This window comes from Podarcis tiliguerta (assembly GCF_965153285.1).
Source record: "Podarcis tiliguerta genome assembly, chromosome: 11".
In the NCBI taxonomy this organism is placed as follows: domain Eukaryota; kingdom Metazoa; phylum Chordata; class Lepidosauria; order Squamata; family Lacertidae; genus Podarcis; species Podarcis tiliguerta.
Window position 1 is genome coordinate 37,361,371 of NC_139544.1, and position 17,144 is coordinate 37,378,514.

General features: G+C 43.9%; 2 protein-coding genes across 22 annotated transcripts in view; one reads left to right on the plus strand and one right to left on the minus strand.

Moving 5' to 3' along the window:
* The first annotated feature begins 258 nt into the window (after positions 1-258).
* Positions 259-8,338, plus strand: CD180 (CD180 molecule). The gene is made up of 3 exons (XM_083403988.1): positions 259-559; positions 4,331-4,497; positions 5,927-8,338. Exons 1-3 carry the CDS (start codon positions 470-472, stop codon positions 7,653-7,655), a joined length of 1,986 nt encoding a protein of 661 aa, XP_083260114.1. The 5' UTR covers positions 259-469; the 3' UTR covers positions 7,656-8,338.
* A 1,710-nt stretch (positions 8,339-10,048) lies between these two features.
* Positions 10,049-17,144, minus strand: part of MAST4 (microtubule associated serine/threonine kinase family member 4) — a gene marked incomplete at its 5' end in the record, with an annotated part of 197,844 nt that continues 190,748 nt past the window's right edge. For all 21 annotated transcript variants that reach the window (XM_083403588.1, XM_083403581.1, XM_083403589.1 and 18 more), the window contains one exon: positions 10,049-16,155. In XM_083403588.1, coding sequence (XP_083259714.1) covers positions 12,389-16,155 — 3,767 coding nt within the window. In that variant the 3' untranslated portion in view covers positions 10,049-12,388. The remainder of the gene's footprint in view (positions 16,156-17,144) is intronic.

Here is a 17,144-nt window from a genome sequence, read left to right on the forward strand (position 1 = left end):
CTAATCTGCTTCACTTGGAACATTCCTCTGATGAAGCAAGCAGGGCTTTTTTAAAGCCAGAACGCAGTTTCGGCACCTCTCAGGAGGGCACCATTGCCATTATAAAAGAACAAGGTGAGTTCTGGCCCCTCTTTTTTAAAAAAGAAAAGAAAAATAGCACTGACACCAAGTTAACCTCAAAGACCAAGCCCTCTTTTCACGTGCCTATCTCCTGACATTTAATGCAGAAGTGGGCAGACTGATGCAAGGATTTAAGTGTGGGGCAGAAAAAAGGAACCGAAAAGGTTGGCTGCAGAGCCCATAAATGACTAGGCTTCAAGAGGAAACTTCTTTTTAGCTGTAACGGCTGTTTTGTCTCTCACATCTCCAGTTTAACAAAGCTTTCTAAACCCCCATTCTGGAAAATTATTTTTCATCTGACTTCCATTACCGCAGCTCGTCTGTGTGGAGAATCTAATAAACCCTCCTAATGGCCTGGTGCACGTTCTGCTGGGTTCTGATGGGCCTTTTAGATGTTAGCTGTGAAGTAACCAAGCCAGCAGATATGATGTGCACTGAGGTGAGTGATAACTTGTTTGTCTCTCTATTCGGGGAAAAGCGTCTTCAAGAGAGAATCAATAATTAATCTGTGGCAGTGAATACTTGCATGCTAACATCAGGTTACTTCAAAGGGCTATGAAATTTGCGGCTGGTGGGGCAAAAGTATCGGGGACAATGCTGTGCCTTCGGAGCACATTCGCTAAAACCGGCCTCAGGCAGGAAAATTTTCTAGGCTTTCTCGCTGAAAAGACAAACTTTAAATTAGCAGCGATAATCCTGTGCCATTTTAGCTTGGACTTAATAGGGACAGTCCTATGCATATCTACTTAGAAATATGTTTCTCATTGTTTTAATGGAGTTTATTCTCTTGTACTCGCAATTTTAGCCTTATAGCTATGCATTTTCGCTGTGTTCAGTGGCGCAGTGCTCCCTGGTGCATGGCAAGTTTATTTAAGATTTCAACCTATGAATGCAATCCCGGAGCCAACTCCAGGGGGCCACGGGTGCTTGGGCACCCACAATAATAGATTTGGGGGAGGGGACTGGGCACCCACAAAGCCAATGAGAAAAGCCGGCATGAGGTAGCAGCACTGCCTATGAAAGATAAGCAGTTCAGTTCCTCCCTCTCTGCAGCCAGCAAGGCACTGGCGGAGGAAGAGGGGGGCTGGGATGGAGAGGCAGAGTCTCTCTGCCTCCAAGTCTGAGCCCCTCCCCACGGAAAAGGGTGCCTTGCTGCAGTGGCAGAGCTTCATGCTCCAGCACCGGGGATGGAGAGCAGGTGAGGGCGTGGGGCGCATCCTGGGAGCGTGGTGGCCAGTGCAGGGGGGGGGGGAGCCGGGATGGCACCCTACCGGGCTCGTGGTGCCTGGCACGCTGCACTCCCCAGCCCCCCACTTCCTCCACCAGTGCTTTGCTGGCTGCAGAGAGGAGGAGGAGGAAGAGAAGCTGCTGTGCCACTGCCCACCACAACTATGTGCAGGCATGTAATATCCACGTTGTGGGGGTGGGCACCCACAATCCTGAGGGCGAGATGGCGCCCCTGACACAGTAATTGGGAGTAAGCCCCTTGCTCCCTATTGCACCAAAGATTTAGGCACATCTACTGCAGGGAGGTCATACAGTGCAGCATATCAATAAGCAAAAGGACCAGTCTGCAAAATCTTGTCCTGAATTGTGTCTAAGAAGTTTTAAACAGACATGTAGACATGAAAGGCAATGACAGAGAACCCATTTTCGAGGTAGTGCACACATTTTGCAGACATGGACATTTTACTAGGAGTTCTCTGGAACCAGAGGGGGTTGTAATGAAACAGACCACTGGTGCCTTTAATCTGTTTGCAGCAGGGCTGCCGAACAGGTGCTTTGTTTTATAAGCAGTTTAAATGTACCTAATTTCTGTAGAACTAGACCCTTTCTTTCTTTTTTGCACACTTTATGCTGCAAGCAGTAACATCTTTGATAGATGTAGCAGAGGAGACAAGTCACAGTTGCACAAGTAGGTAGGTAAATATTTCTTTCAGCTTTTCACCTTATCAAAGAACTACCTTTGCAAAAGCAATGCTTGATTAGTGTATTTGAGTGCTTTCAGAATTTGTTAAAAGAGGTGGCATTTTCTATACAGTAGCAGAAAAAAATGTCCCCCGACTAGATAAAATAGCTACAGACTAAAAGGAGCACTAATATTTGCATTTAACTTCCCCTTTTAATTATTCTAATAATTTTTCTCACTTTAATGTTTTAACCTGTTGCAATAGTGGTCATCTGGCACAGATCCCACTCCAGTTTCAAAGATAATTAGGAGTACAGAACTAAGAATGGCCTCTGTATAGGGCCAAACTAGAATTCATCTTAATCACAATATTAGCATCCACATAGGCTTTAGAAAAAAGAGAGAAAGAATATCAATCGCCGGGAGCCTATCTGGACTAGGACTGTGGTGTTGTGGGGAGGGCTTCAAATGCTTATTCACACCATGGTCTCACCCTGAATAAGTATGTAGGTCCTTTATAGACCTAACAACAATGACAGCAGCTTTTAGCACACAAAGTTCAATACTAGAATTTGCACTTGAAGACGACATTGTTTAGAAACACATCCTTTCCAGGTCTGATTTGGGGAGTTTCCATTATGAGTATCACTGAGACCAGGGCAGTCCAACACATGGCCCAAGAGCCACATGTGGCCCTCAAGGCCTTTTTTGGTGCCCCTCGGAAACATTTGATGCCCCCACTTGTTGAAATCTCATTGCTAAGCAACAACATGCAGGGCTAAGTGGAGTGGGAGGCCAGCCAACCAGAAGAGTCTTTGAGGTGTACTTGCCTGGAGGCAGTCAGCATCCGAAGTCAGGTCCAGTCCTAGGGTTGGGTAAACAGCAATCTGCGTGGCCTGGGGGTCCAGGGTATCTGATGATCATGAGCTCAAGGGCCAAGACAAGCAGAAGCAGCAAGGAACTACAAGTATTGTTACCAGCCTCTGACTGCTGCTGGAAGCTCTGCTTCAGAAGGCTGAAGCCAGCTGGTTCTCATCAGTGCCTTCTCCTGTGTGTCCTTGAAGGCTGATCAGCTGCAGGTGGAGTCACTCCACCTTCTCCCCCTTCAGGCTGCTGTTCAGCAGGTGAAGCTGGCTCCTGGCCCGTGACACCATCCAGTCCTCACACTGTATACCCAAAGCTGTGTGAGGTGCTGGGCTTTGGGAAGGATGTGTGAGGACTCCGACAGGGTCCTAACAAGGTCCCCCAGCCTCCTTTGCAAATTCTAGTTAGCGCTTTTTCAGCTTTGTGGAGGTGGGAGGGCCCTGCCAGAGGCACACACCTGCTTCCCAAAACATGGTGCCTTGCTTATCCAGCTTTGGGAAGGCAGCTCAAGGGCTGGCGGGTGGGTGGGGGTCATATTTTGGCCTCACTCCCTGCCATGCAACAAGGCAGTGTGCGGTCACAGGTTCTGTATCCAACTACTTTTTGTGACCCACTTGGTCTGCCCTGATTTTGACAGCGCCAGTCACATAACATTATATTGACTCTAATATCTTTTGTCGTCTGCTGGTGTCGTCCCTTCCCCTCCCCCATATACAGAGCTTCAGAAAGAAGAGTCCAGATCAAATTGAAAGTGACACTCAAAGCACAACCATATACTTTTCTATTCAGGAATCCCATTGCAGCCTCAGTCATTTGAAAGACCCCCCTCCCACTTTTAAAACCAACACAGCTGTGAAAAGCTGCAGCCTGGACTGGACATTTTGGGAGAGGGTCCCTCTCATCACTTATCTGCAGGGCAGTTTTCTTACAGATATGAATAAAGCCTGTACCAGCTTAGATAACATATGAGCTGGCGTGGAGGTGCCAAAAGCAGGGTGCAGAATGTGAGGGAAAATCCCCTCAGGTTTGCCTTCCTTTTATAGTTCTCAAAATTTGTAAGTTGTCTGACAATTAAAGAAGCCACCAGCATCACCCGGACTATTGCCTTTGTTTTCAGATACAAACACCAGAGTTTCTGAAAACTACAAAAGACCCTTGCTGGTACTGTTACTACAAATAACAAAATAGTTTGTTGCACAATACTTATACACTTTGCCTTCCATGCAAAAATAAAAAGGAGATAGCATGTCAGATTCCCAGGCAGAGTCCATTTTTGGCATTGGTACAGATTCAGACCAATACGGAGATGGGACAATATTAGAAGTTTCAAAATTACAAGAGATTGCATTGTGCCAACAGAGATGCACACATCTCTGTTGCATTAATCTCCGTGCATCAATGTGTGTGGATCCATAAAACTGTGTGTAATTTTTACAGCTTATTGCTAACAGAAGTTACAGTTGTGAAGATCTGGGACTGAAAGAGATTCCTGAGCAACTACCTAACATAACCCAAGTCCTTGATTTCAGCTTCAACTTCCTGTATTCCCTTCAACAATCAACACTCAGCAAGCTGAAAGATCTGGTGTATTTAGACTTAACAAGGTATGCTAGATCTTTGTCCTCACTTCTTTTTGTGCAAATTGGGACTTTCACTTCAACTTTTCAAGCAAGTGGTACTTGTGGTTACAGCCAAGAGATCTAGAAGTCTCCAAGCTAGAACTCTCATCTACCCAAACCTGCTCCCACAAGTCATTGCACTGTGAATCGATACTTGTTAGAAAATTTTGTAGTTGTGGTAAACTGAGGCCAGCCTTTAGACAGTCACAACCTGTGCAGTGCTATTACCTAACATTATGCCACGTGCAGCCTAGAACTGACACCTAAAACTGCTGCCTGAAGTCCTATAATGCTATGCAAAATCACCTGAAAGGCAAAACCAAGGCACACATATTACAAGGCCAGAAATTCACAGAACTTGCTTCATTACCCTGCAGTAGAGTATTGAAAGAAGTCCTAGATGACAAACTCTGGGTGCATATTTTGTTTCTTGACATCTATATAAACTGACTGACCTATCTTGCAAGGAAAGAGGAAATAGGATAAACCACAATATGGCCAGTGTCGGGAAATGGCACTGGTTTCTTCTAGGGAAGTAGCAGTATTACTCACTATATATCTCCTAAATCAGGATGAACTCTCCTCTTACATCTCTTGCTTGGTTTGTTTGCTTGTTGGGGTGAGGATTAAGTCCCCCCCCCCGCTACACAGGCACTAATGGCTCATGCTTGAACAAACAGCAAACATACAAAACTTACTGCCCTGTACCTGCACTCAGAATTCTGTTTTTCATACAAATTGTGCTGCCAAAACCAAATGAAGAGGCAAGGAGAACAAACGCCTCAATTTCAGAGAATAGCTGAGGAGTGTGAAAAGCCGCTCTTCCAACAAAATTGCAAAAGCAAATGCTTTGGCACACTGGTAGGTATACCCTCCCCTGTATTATATGACTTACAAGGATTTATGCAAGTGGGTGCATTGGAATGTTCCTGGAACACAGTGCATGGCTACAAAAAGGTACAGCAGTTCATGCTCAGCCTGAAATTAGCAGAGACCCTCATTGATTAAAAACAGGCACACAACTTGGGTACCCATCCATGCACATCTGTTCATTGGAATTTCTCCCTCCCCAGATCTGCTCCAGAGGGTTTGGGAACCTCTCGAACAGATTTAGGGCACACATGGGGGGAGGAGAGGAGGAGAATATGTTTCATTGTGCAAAGATAAATTATTGTGCTGACTGAATGAGAGACAATGAATTGCAGTGTTAATGTTCACTGCCTATTTAGGTTGGTGCAAAATATGATCCCATTTACAGCTGTGCCAGTTGTATTGTTCTCCTCTCATTAAAAATGTAAACAAAAGCAGGAAATCCATTTTTATTGTTTCCGTAGATGTGTATTAATAAGATAAGCATATACAGTTGCGGTGTTTGAATGCTAGACTTGTGTGTCTGTGTGTTTTGTTTTTTAAGGTGTCAAATTAACTGGGTATATGAGGATGCCTTCGGAAACAACGCTCACCTGGAGACAATCATCTTGACTGGAAACAATCTTCTGTTTCTGGCAGACAGAGCATTCTCTGGACCTCACTCTCTGAAACACCTTGACCTGACCCAAACAGGACTCAGTACTTTATCATCCATCCCAATGCAGGACCTGGGTAACTTGGAGACACTCATACTAAAAGACAACTACATCCAATCATTAGAGCTCCCATCACATTTTCCAACGAGGAAACTCAAATATTTGGATTTTCAGATGAACATAATACAAAGAATATCAGCTGAAGACATAAGGGTATTAAAGCGAGTCAGCAATCTGACTCTCATTCTTGCAGACAACAATATTATGCACATTGAGACCAAGGCTTTCAGTTCCATTTTTTTCTATACTTTGGATTTTGGTCATTGTGTTGATGTTTCGGTGATCCTGGAAGGGCTGCAGGGTGCCAGCACTGTTGCTCTTCGACTTGGGAATTCTTTGGATAGAGATGCCCTTCCCATAACTCCCGCCATGTTGCAGGGTATCTGCAACATCTCTGTTGACTACCTCTATCTGCCATACCGCCATTTCCTATACTTCTCAGCTGACACATTCCATTGTTTGGCCAAACTCCAGAAGTTGGACATGGCCCACACAGACATCGGCGAACTACCCACTGGCCTGGCTCAGTTGAATTTCCTGAGGGAACTCAATCTCGACAAGAATAAATTTGAGCACCTTTGCAATATCAGGGCTTCTGCTTTCCCCAACCTCACCCATATTTCTCTCAGAGGGAATCTGAAAAGCTTGGATTTGGGATCTGGGTGCCTAGGGTCTTTGTCGAAACTGCAACACCTTGACTTCAGCAGATCTCAAATAGAAAGCGCCGACTGCTGCAGCAAGCCACTCCGTGGCCTGAGCAGCTTGCAACACCTCAACCTGAGCTACAATAGCAAGCTCAGGTTCCACAATGCAGCGTTTAATGAAAGCATTAACCTGAAGGTTCTGGACCTCACTTCCACACAGATTCTCATCAATGCTTCCCAAAGACCCTTCTGCAACCTGCATTTTTTGCAGATTCTGAACCTTTCTTACTCTAAAATTGATCTCAATATCCCACACATTTTACAAGGTCTGGAGAATCTTATTGTCTTGAAGCTGAATGGAAATAACTTCGAATCCAAGACCATCCTGGAAGACAACCTCTTTCAGCAGGCACCCAATTTGGAAGTGCTAACTTTATCTTCCTGCAAATTGTCGGCTATACAAACCAAAGCATTTTCTAGCCTCAAGAAGTTAAAACACGTGGACTTGAGCCACAACAATCTTATTGCATTCAATTCAGATGCATTTTCCAGCCTCAGAAACATATATCTCAATTTTGCCAACAATAGGATCCATATTATCCCACGTGATATGTTGACTAACCTATCTGGCCAGAGTGTAATCAATTTAAGTTACAATCCACTGGAATGCACCTGTTCCAATATTGGATTATTAACTTGGTACAAGCAAAACATAGATAAAATTGAAGACTCTGAAGAGACAGTGTGCTCAGAGCCCAAATCACTAGCGGGCTCTAAGCTCCTCTCTATAAATCTGTCCTGCGGGTTTAGCACTGCTCAAGTAGTATTGATTGCCTTTGTTACGATAGCAGTAATTGTAGTGACCTTCATTTTGATCATACGTTTTTTAAGGAGAAACTACCAACAGCTTTGAGTTCCTGGAGAAAGAAAAGATATAAAAGAGTAACAAAAGCCAACAAATTAGTAGGAAGATGCTTATAAGGGAATTCCACTTTCTAATACTAATTTTTGTTCCAGTTGTTGTTGACTGTACAGGCAGTCCTTGTTTTGCATAGGAGTTCGATTCTGGACACATGCAAGCAAAAGCCCACTCTGCTCCACCCCCAACCCCTTTTCATGACATCTTTATGACGTTTTGGGGCTGTTTTCAGGTTTGGTGCAGTGTGCATGTGTGTGATCGCACATCATTCAGGTGCGCCTAAATCATGAGTTGCCTGTACTGCACTTTGTTAACTTGTTTTTGACATGAGATAACACGGCAAAGGAAATCACTGCAAGGTATGGAAATAAGAGAAAGCCAGAGTTCACTGTTCGGTCTTGCATTTTCCAGGTAGAGTTCATTCTCAGTGCCATATAGGAGGCTAAAATTGACCGCCTCACAGTGCACCAGGTCAGGGTAAGGTTGACAGTATCTTAACCTGAAAAATGTAAGGCAGTTGTTCTTTCCTAGGTGATCATTTTACATTTGGCAAGGAAGACTCCTGCTAATTCCTGGACAAGAAAAAGCTTGAAAGTACTCAGAAGTACTCAGCCTAGGCTTCCATATTTGGAATAAAAATGCCACAATAATAAATAGCAAGGCAGTTCTCTTTTTCATTACTGTTTGTTTAGTGTTTTCTCACAAGGGTTAAAGAGGGTAAATATTACACACACAAATAAGGGCTAAACTGGACGTGATGTGGCAGCCATATGTATTTTATTCCAGGACCTACCTATATCCATCTATTTATTTGCTGCACAAAGGGAGTTAAACCCTCCCCATTTTACCCTGCCGAGTAGGGCCAGTTCGAGAGATGGTTGTACTTGAGTTGCCACTCCATCACTCTTCCTCCTCTATCCTGCTGGCGGTAGGGCCTCTCATGAACCTCTTTTTCTCTTCTTCCATTCTCTCCCCCCCCCCCCCCGCTTTGTTGCTGCTTTAGTAGAGGCCATGTTGAGTCTCTGTGGCCTCCTGCCCTGCCCTGCCCTCCACCTCTCACTCTACATATCCACAGTTCTTTGTCTGTTAGAGGAATTCAGTCTGCAGTCCTGCAAGTCTGCTTGCATTATCCCAGTTTGCTGTGGTTGCTATGTCATTCTTCTATACAGTGGTGCCTTGCAAGACGAAATTAATTCGTTCCGCGAGTCTCTTCGTCTAGCGGTTTTTTCGTCTTGCGAAGCAACCCTATTAGCAGCTTAGCGCTATTAGCGGTTTAGCGGCTATTAAAGGCTTAAGGGATTAGCGGATTACCTGCTAAAAGGCTATTAGCGGCTTAGCGCCTTAGAAAAAGGGGGTGGGAGCGGAAAAAAATCTCAAGAATCGCAAGACATTTTCGTCTTGCGAAGCAAGCCCATAGAGAAATTCGTCCTGTGAAGCGCATTGAAAAACGGAAAACCCTTTCGTCTAGCGGGTTTTCCGTCTTGCGAGGCATTCGCCTTGCGGGGCACCACTGTATTTAGGCACACTGTGGGGGCACCACAGCAAACACCAGCCGTTCACCCCCACCCTGTTGAGGTTCAAAAATGGTTCATGAGGGCAGAGCAAAACAAGTGTCCTAATATTAAGCATTCTAGCCGATTATACACATACCACTTTGTGTTTCAACTAAATGTTACTTCAAGCACGTAACAGGAAAGGAAACTCAGAAATGTCAAAACAATAGTGGCAATTTTTATATAGCCAAAACCATCACCTGGCATCCAAACAGGAAAAAACACACTTTTTTGTGGCCCCTTGTCACTAGGTTATTTGGTCATTTATACCCTTTTCCAATGGCGTAGCGTGGGGGGTGCAGGGGGGGCAGACCGCACCGGGCGCAACATCTGGGGGTTAGGATTAGGGGGCGCAAATCCACGGGTTAGAGGCGCAAATTACTTGCCTTGCCCCGGGTGCTGACAACCCACGCTTCGCCACTGCCCTTTTCACACAGAGAAGGGCACTGTGGGGTTTCACTGCCAGCCTTGCCCCGAGGTTGTGCAGTTAGGTTGGCAGTCTACAGGGAAAAGTCTCTGTGTGACCACTTCTACATGCACCAGTTTCCCCAAGTGTTCTGGAACCCAAAAAGTGTGGAAAGCCCATGCATGTATGTTTTCCCCTGCTTAATGTGTGAACATGGTGGGGGGCCTGGGGCCCAGGGGGCTGTTGCCCAACAGCAGCCTCTGGCTATCTGCAATGTCCTCTTATGCAATTCACATGAGAAGGGAATATGTTTTATCAGTGGAGCAAAAGGCTATGCTGTAGGGACTCCTCCTTCCTTTTCTGCTTGTGCATTTATAGACCTATATTTAGTGAAAATTCAAGGAAGCCAGTTCAAGAAACAGACTCAATTCCCTTTCATGCTCAGTTTTATTTTAATGTTCTTCATAAGTATAAATAATTTTATTCAATACCCAAAGGTTAGGTCATCCATGTGGATTTCTTAAAGAAAATAAGACTGCAAACACTTTATTGCACAGATCCTAACTTTTTTTTTTTTAATAATTTGATAATCTACAGTAGGAAGAACTACAAAGGGTCATTCTAATATACAACCAACACATAGACTGACAAAAGAGTACACACTAAAGAGGATCTCTAACAGTTCACTGTAAGGTAAACATCAAGAACAAGGAAACTACATGAATGCAAGCTTAGGCGCCACTACATTTCTAAAATAGGCGGGAAGTATTTGGCAGAAGTGATAAAGCACTATACAAAATATACATAAAAAGATACATTTGTAAACAAGAGAGCTAGGTGTGCTTCAAGGGAAACAAGTGGAAGGTTTTTAACTTGCAAGCAAATGTAAACTATGGGATAACTCCCAGATAGAAATGTCATGATTTTGGAGTGCATTAGTGTTTAATTATTTCAACCCCCAAAGCACAGATATAGGCTATAAATGCTAGAACCACTCACTTCAAAATGTTTCCCCCTGGTTGATTTTAATAATTCATGAGCACATGGAAAGGAAAAGAAAATTCCATCACTGTATGGAAAATTACAGGGACTTGCTGGTAATTTTATTTTCTTAACAAAGGATTTCAAAAACGAACAAAATCCCAATTGGTTTACTCATTTTTCTCAGGAAAATGCATTTAGCATACTTGTAAATACCTTACAAGCAGCCAATTCATAATTGGGTTATGCTTGGGTAAATATAGCTAGGGAAATGGTGTGCAGGGAGTGGGGGAAATGCCCCGAAGGAGGGTCAGCATTAAATGAGCTTTTGCAAGGAAATATAGAAGAAAAAAAGCACAATTGTCTTGTGGATCCCAATCATTTTAGCATACTTATCTGTGATAATCTTTCTGGAGTGTTGCTGTACATGTCCAAAAAACCAAATACATTCCCTCCAAATTTAACCAGACAAATTCGACATATTCCACTATACACAAAATTCAAATAAGGCTTAGCAAAAAGTAAAAAGAACACCAACATTCTAGCACCAAAAAGCTCCAACTGCCCCCCTTTTTTCTACAAAAGAATGCCTTTTTCATTAAAAAAAATACATTTACTTCTTTTGCATACAAATAAAGATCACAATATGAAATGTATAGAGCTACTTAATGTACTTCAAGAAGAATGTTAAACCTAGGATGACTTGCTAAAAACAGCAAGATTAATCTACAACATAAGGCCCCAGCTAGGTATTAAAATGTTATCAGGTGTTTGATATATCATCTAGATACAATGCTGAAAAATGCCTCCCCTCACTTCACCACTGTTGTCATAAAATAGAAAAGAAAGCTGAACTGCTAAATGCTCAAATCTACCTATCATGACAAAGATGATTCATTTGTGTACATGAAAATTGTTTCAACACTTTATGCCATGCACATCTGTATGTTCTTCATACCAGAAAGGCCTGGAGAGAAATAAATGTGAGCTGAATCAAGGCAGGAGGAACTAAGCTCACAAAGGTATTGTAGTCTAAAGCCCAGGATGAGATGAAAGAACACAGGGCAATTTCATATTACCAGAAAACTATATTGTGAATGGGATGGTGTACCCATGATAATGGAGACTTCTCTTTCCCAATCATGCACATAGTCTACACAAGAGGCAGAAATTGTGTACTGAAGAGCTCCAGTTTTAACTGGCAAAGTTAGCTCACTACAATAATACCAACCTTGCTAGCTCTTAAATACAATTCTAAATTCACTGAAAGTCATTAGATTTATCACTTCTTCTATTTTAGAGTTGTGCACAGCTTTTTGAACAAGGAAAGAATGGAGCGTCTTTCTTCTCCCTTCAGACCAATATATTTTTGTGGGTTCTGTCTAGGCCCAAGTTTTAGTAATTCTGCTTCTTCTTAAATTATGGCAAACTAGTGGCAAAGCAACTATCATTAAAAAGATACAGTAAACAATGCAATCAGCAGCAAAGTAGAGACACTACATTCTAAACGATACACACTAGTAAGTATTTACAGATAATTTGTCATCCCACCCGCCCACAACCTGTCTCTCAAATTGTAAAAGTATTTTTGTACAAATACAATATGGTAACAGTTTAACCGGTTACGTTTGGGAAGGAATTTTGAGGGGGGAAGGAAACGAGTCCTTTCTTTACACACCCTGCTTAAGTGGCGCTGAATATTTTTTTCTGCAAGAAAAGACTACACAGTGCTGAAGGTAAGACAAGACACTAGGTTTTCAACTAAGCAGTCCTATTTGCACGTCTTGCTATTGGGAGGGTTTTTTGTGAGGGCTGCTTCGGGATGTGTCTTTTCCTCGCCTCGGTCGGGCAGAGTCTTTGTCGGCTGAAAGTGCATTGGGAGAGTCAGCTGGAGTCCCTGACTTTGGCAAATCTTTACCTACATTCGGTTTTCTCGCGGCAGTAGACTGAGGCAGACCGGGGTCTTTCCCCTTCATGTCCACAGCAGAGTGAGACCTCTCTTGGCTTTTGTGCTTCCCCGCCAAGTCTGAAGTGGGAATGTTCTCTTCCACAGGGGACGGAGTATAGTGCAAGCCCAACAGGGAAACACTTTTAGTCATTTCTGCCCTGCCGTCTGCTGAGGAGGAGCTGGCTTGCTTTTTCACTTCCCTGCTGCTCAGTGCAAGTGGCTCGGGGAACCCCAGGCTAGCCTTTGCTGAAGGCAGAACAGGGGCTTCCGGCCTAGATTCAGGGAAGCTGGGTGGGCACTCAAGCTGCTTTGAAGCTGCGCGACACGAACTCTGCAAAGCAGGGCTGGAGGAATGTTTTGCAGCATGCTGCTTGCTCCCTTCAGATAGCTGCTTTTGATTCATGTGCCCTTTTCCTTTAGTGTCTTGAAAGTTCTTCGCACCCGTGACTGCCTTTTCCGCTGCTTTTCCTCTGGCGTCACAGCTAAGAAGGGAAAGGTTAGGATCTGGCTTCCCGTGGTCAGTTTGAAAATAAAGTGCATCGGTGCATTTCCCCCCTTCAGGCTGCATTTCCGCAGAGGTGGCCTGAATGTTTGGGCTCTTGTCAGCCGGTTTGCTCAACAAGGAGCCCTCTTTTACAGCTGACGATGTCTTGGAAGGCGTGCTCTGCTTGGTACGTAGACTGAATGGCTTTTGATCAGCAGGATCGTTTAAACTTGCCATCTCTTGCCTCTGAAAATGCTTAGCGCCATCTGGGGCTGCTGCTGCTGCTGCCTGCTTTTTATTGGAGGATTTAAACTGTTTTTCAGGCAAGGTACTATTGATGTGGATTGAGGGTTCTGACCCACATTCTATGACCAGATGCCTTTCTGCCTGTATTTGCTCATTATTTAGCTTTCTCCGAGAGCTTGGAGGGTGCGAAAAAGAATCCAGTGCAGACTTATTGATGTTTTTCCCCTCCTTCACAGAGCCGGCCAAAGCATGAGGGCCAGTTTCTTTTTCTTTTACATTTATAGCTATTTGCTTTTGTGTCTGTTTCTCAGAATGTTTCAATTTCGAGAAACAAGTGTCAGGAACTGGTCTAGATTTAACAGTGCTATTTTCCATGTGTGTTGCAGGTCTCATATTATCTTTAATGCTGCAGCAACCAGGAGCATCCACTACACAGGGCCTGTTTAGTAATTCTTTTGCAGCGGGAAGATCAGAATTGCTACCTTGTTGCCTAGAAGCAATGCTGGGCTCTTTGTTAGCAGCTGGAGGCTCCGCATTTTTGGGCTGCTTCTGTTCTTTTTCCCCCTGGTCCGTTTGCACAGTTACACCAGCCACAAGTGATGCTTCAGGCTTGGAACATCCACTTGCTTTCTGCAGGCCCAACTCATTTGCTGAATAGTCTCTAGTGGTGTTCTCATCCTCTTTTACCGATGGCTTGAGCACATCTTTGAACTTTGTTTTCGAGCTTGCTATTTGTACTTTTGCTATTCCACGTATCTGCTGCTGAGCAACTGAATCAAAGGAATACCTCTGAATGCGTTTTGCATCCTGATTTGGTGACACGTCTGTAACAGATTTCTTTGATGGAGAAACCTCAACTGCCTTAGGCTTCTCTGGAAGGATGCTATCACTTGGTTGAGGCCTGGTGTGGTTGTCTGGTCCTTCTTTGTAGGTTTTCTTCTCTTTCCGTTTGGCTTTCTCAGGATTTCCCTGTGCATGGGCAGATTTGCAACTTGTCAAGGTGGAATTCTGGTTTTGGGAACTGCTGGATTTAGCCTCATGTGCAGAAAGCTGAATAACCTCTTTCTTCTGATTAATCACTTTTACAGAGGGGTCACATTTAGCACTGAAATTGGAAAGTGTCTTTTCTGACTGCTGTTCAATGGTCACAGGCATTGCTGGTGAGCTCTGAGTACTTTTATTTGGCTTTGGAGACTGGAACTTTAGTAGATTTGATTCATAAGGACTGGATTGTTGAAAGGCTGGCGGCTGCACTTTCTGACAAGACGGCTCAACCTTTACACTGATGCCTCCTTGGCAGATGAGTGGTTGGCCATCGTTTTTGGCATTTTGGCCCCCTGCAACTGCACATGAAGACACTTCTGTCTTTGAAGACTGTGGCCCAGAAATTAAAGCAATATCTAAGGTTCCTTCAATTGGCTTCAAGCAAGACACAGACCTCCCTTCTAACTTATATTCTGAAGGACTCTTTCGGACAGGTGACTCTGTGGAAATCAAGGCTGATTTCTCCACACCAGCTTCTGTTCGGCCAGTCAATCCTTTGAGAGGAATGAAAGGGACAGAGTTAATCTGAGTGGCATGAGCACTGCTAATAAATGATCGGCTTTCAGTCACCGAGGTGGAATCTTGCAGCATGTTTATAGGTCTGACTGCACTCAGCTGATGGCATTCATGTACACTTGGTGTCAGTTTGGACTTTAGCACTGGACAGGAGTTGTCATCTTTTTCTTCAAAGGACATTTTCTTCCGGAGATAATCAATATTTGCAAGCTTACTATCTAATCTTTCAAATTTGACAGGTTCTTTTGTCGGTGCAGTTTTATCTACATTTTCTCCTTTCCCATTCGGCATCTTGTCAGATGAGTGAGGCAGAACATTTTGCAATGTACATGGAGGGGGGATTCTTTTGAAGTCATAAGACAAATGACTGAGCTCATTAAGTGGAGGCCCATGACACGGTGTGTGCGCATCCAAAGCAGTACAATCATTTGATCTCATGCTTGCATTCTTCTGAAGGGTGTCTTTTAGCATGCCACCTACTGGCTCTGTCTCCAGAGCTGCAATTTTAGCTTCAAAGTGGTTTGATCTTTCCAAAGCTTTCTGAAATGCTTTTTTGCCGTCTCTCTCTTCTAAGCATGAGGCAACTGGGCTTTCTGATTCACCACAAATTTCATGTACGGTGCTTGCTTTCTGCAAATATTCCTGTTTCTCTGCCAGATCTTGCTTCTTCACAACTATCTTAACCTTTAATTTTTCTTTATCCAGCTCATCAACAGATTCTTGCCTGCCCAACTTCCTGGAAATGGGACGTTTCAGGCAGCCTTGTTCAGCAGGTCTCACTCGTGTGAGTGATGGCACATCAGAAACGTTCTCCTCCAGGCTCTGAAGGGTTGTATCCCGTTGAGATACCTCTCTATTAACTTCTTCCTGAGTTACTTCCAGGCTGTGCTTGCGAGAGCACAAGTGTTTCTTGTCAGTGCCATAAGAAGGGGCAAGTTTCTCTTCTGACTGAACCCTCTTGAGCAAAGGAGACCTTGGTGGTTCTGCACTCTTAGGCCTCACTATGTGTCTGACAATAGTGGGAGGAGAGTGCATTTTGGTAGGGAAAGCCTGAGCTATTTTTGTGTTTCCAATTGAATGCCCCAGTAAAGGTGATGGAGACCGCTGAGGAGATGTTGGTTGGGGGGTTGGAGAAGGAGTCCGTGCCAAAGGAGAGAGAGGAATGCTGCCAGCTGATTTGCGTCTTCCTGACCGGTATCTTTGCCCACCAAGCTTGGGCCCCAAACCATGAAGTGTGCTGGGCCTAATATGCCCAGAACCAGCTGGAGAATTGGGTGCACTTGAACTTGGAGAGCTACTCTGAGAAGAATTTGTACCTGGAAGAGAAACAAATAGAACTGCACTAGAACCTTCAATCAATGCTTGTCAATAAGCAATAAAAGATGTTGTTTCTATACAGACAAGAAGAAAATAATAATCAAACTCAATATGGCTTGAAAATTACTGGCTTTCAAAGGTCAAATCTCTATAGCTTTTTCATCCTCCTTGCCTGCATTTCCCCTTGAAGTTTAAATTCACTGAACTTGGCCTACTTTCTGAATTTTCTAAGAGGACTCTGCTATATGGTCTAATACTAGCCGCCTGAGCTGATATGAATACAGAGTGAACACAAGCCACTCTCTATATAGGGCTGTCTAATATAAGCAGCTCTTTCAGAAACTTTTAATAGTGTGATTAGCTGGGGTTTTGGACTACTGAGGGACAGCATCATCCCAGAGGTCATCTGAAACATGCTCTGGGAAGTGAAGCAAAATAAGAAATACAGAATAGATGACATAATGAAAACTGCACTGCAGCAATATTTTGCTGGCTTAAGAATTTTTTTTATATTTTTCCTCTAGTTCAAGAATTCACAGGAACTCTCAAAGTTGGTTGTTTTGTTTCGGCCTTTTTCTTTTGGAAAGTTAAGCTCTTCACTTGCTGAAGATGCAACAAAGCTGCCCAGTACATTGAAGTGGCTGTGAAAGCCTGCTCGTGTGTGAGCATCTGAGTGCAGCCACAGTTGGCCCTTGGGTTTCATTAGATAATCCCGCTTTCCTTTCAGTGGGTATCTATTGTCAGGCATCAGAGGAACCAACCTTAATGGCAGCTTGCCAGGAACAGATAAGACAAGGAAAAGTCCTTACCATCTGCTTTTTATTTAATATTCACAGAGAGAGGCTTGGGACTGCAGCCTCTTGGAATAATGGCGTTGTCCTGAGTGAGCCTCCACCCCTTCCCTCTCTCTCATGCGCCATTGCTACAGGTGCTGAAAAGTGCCCTCTGCCTTTGAGCTCTTTGCTCTCCTACTTTCAATGCTCGCTGG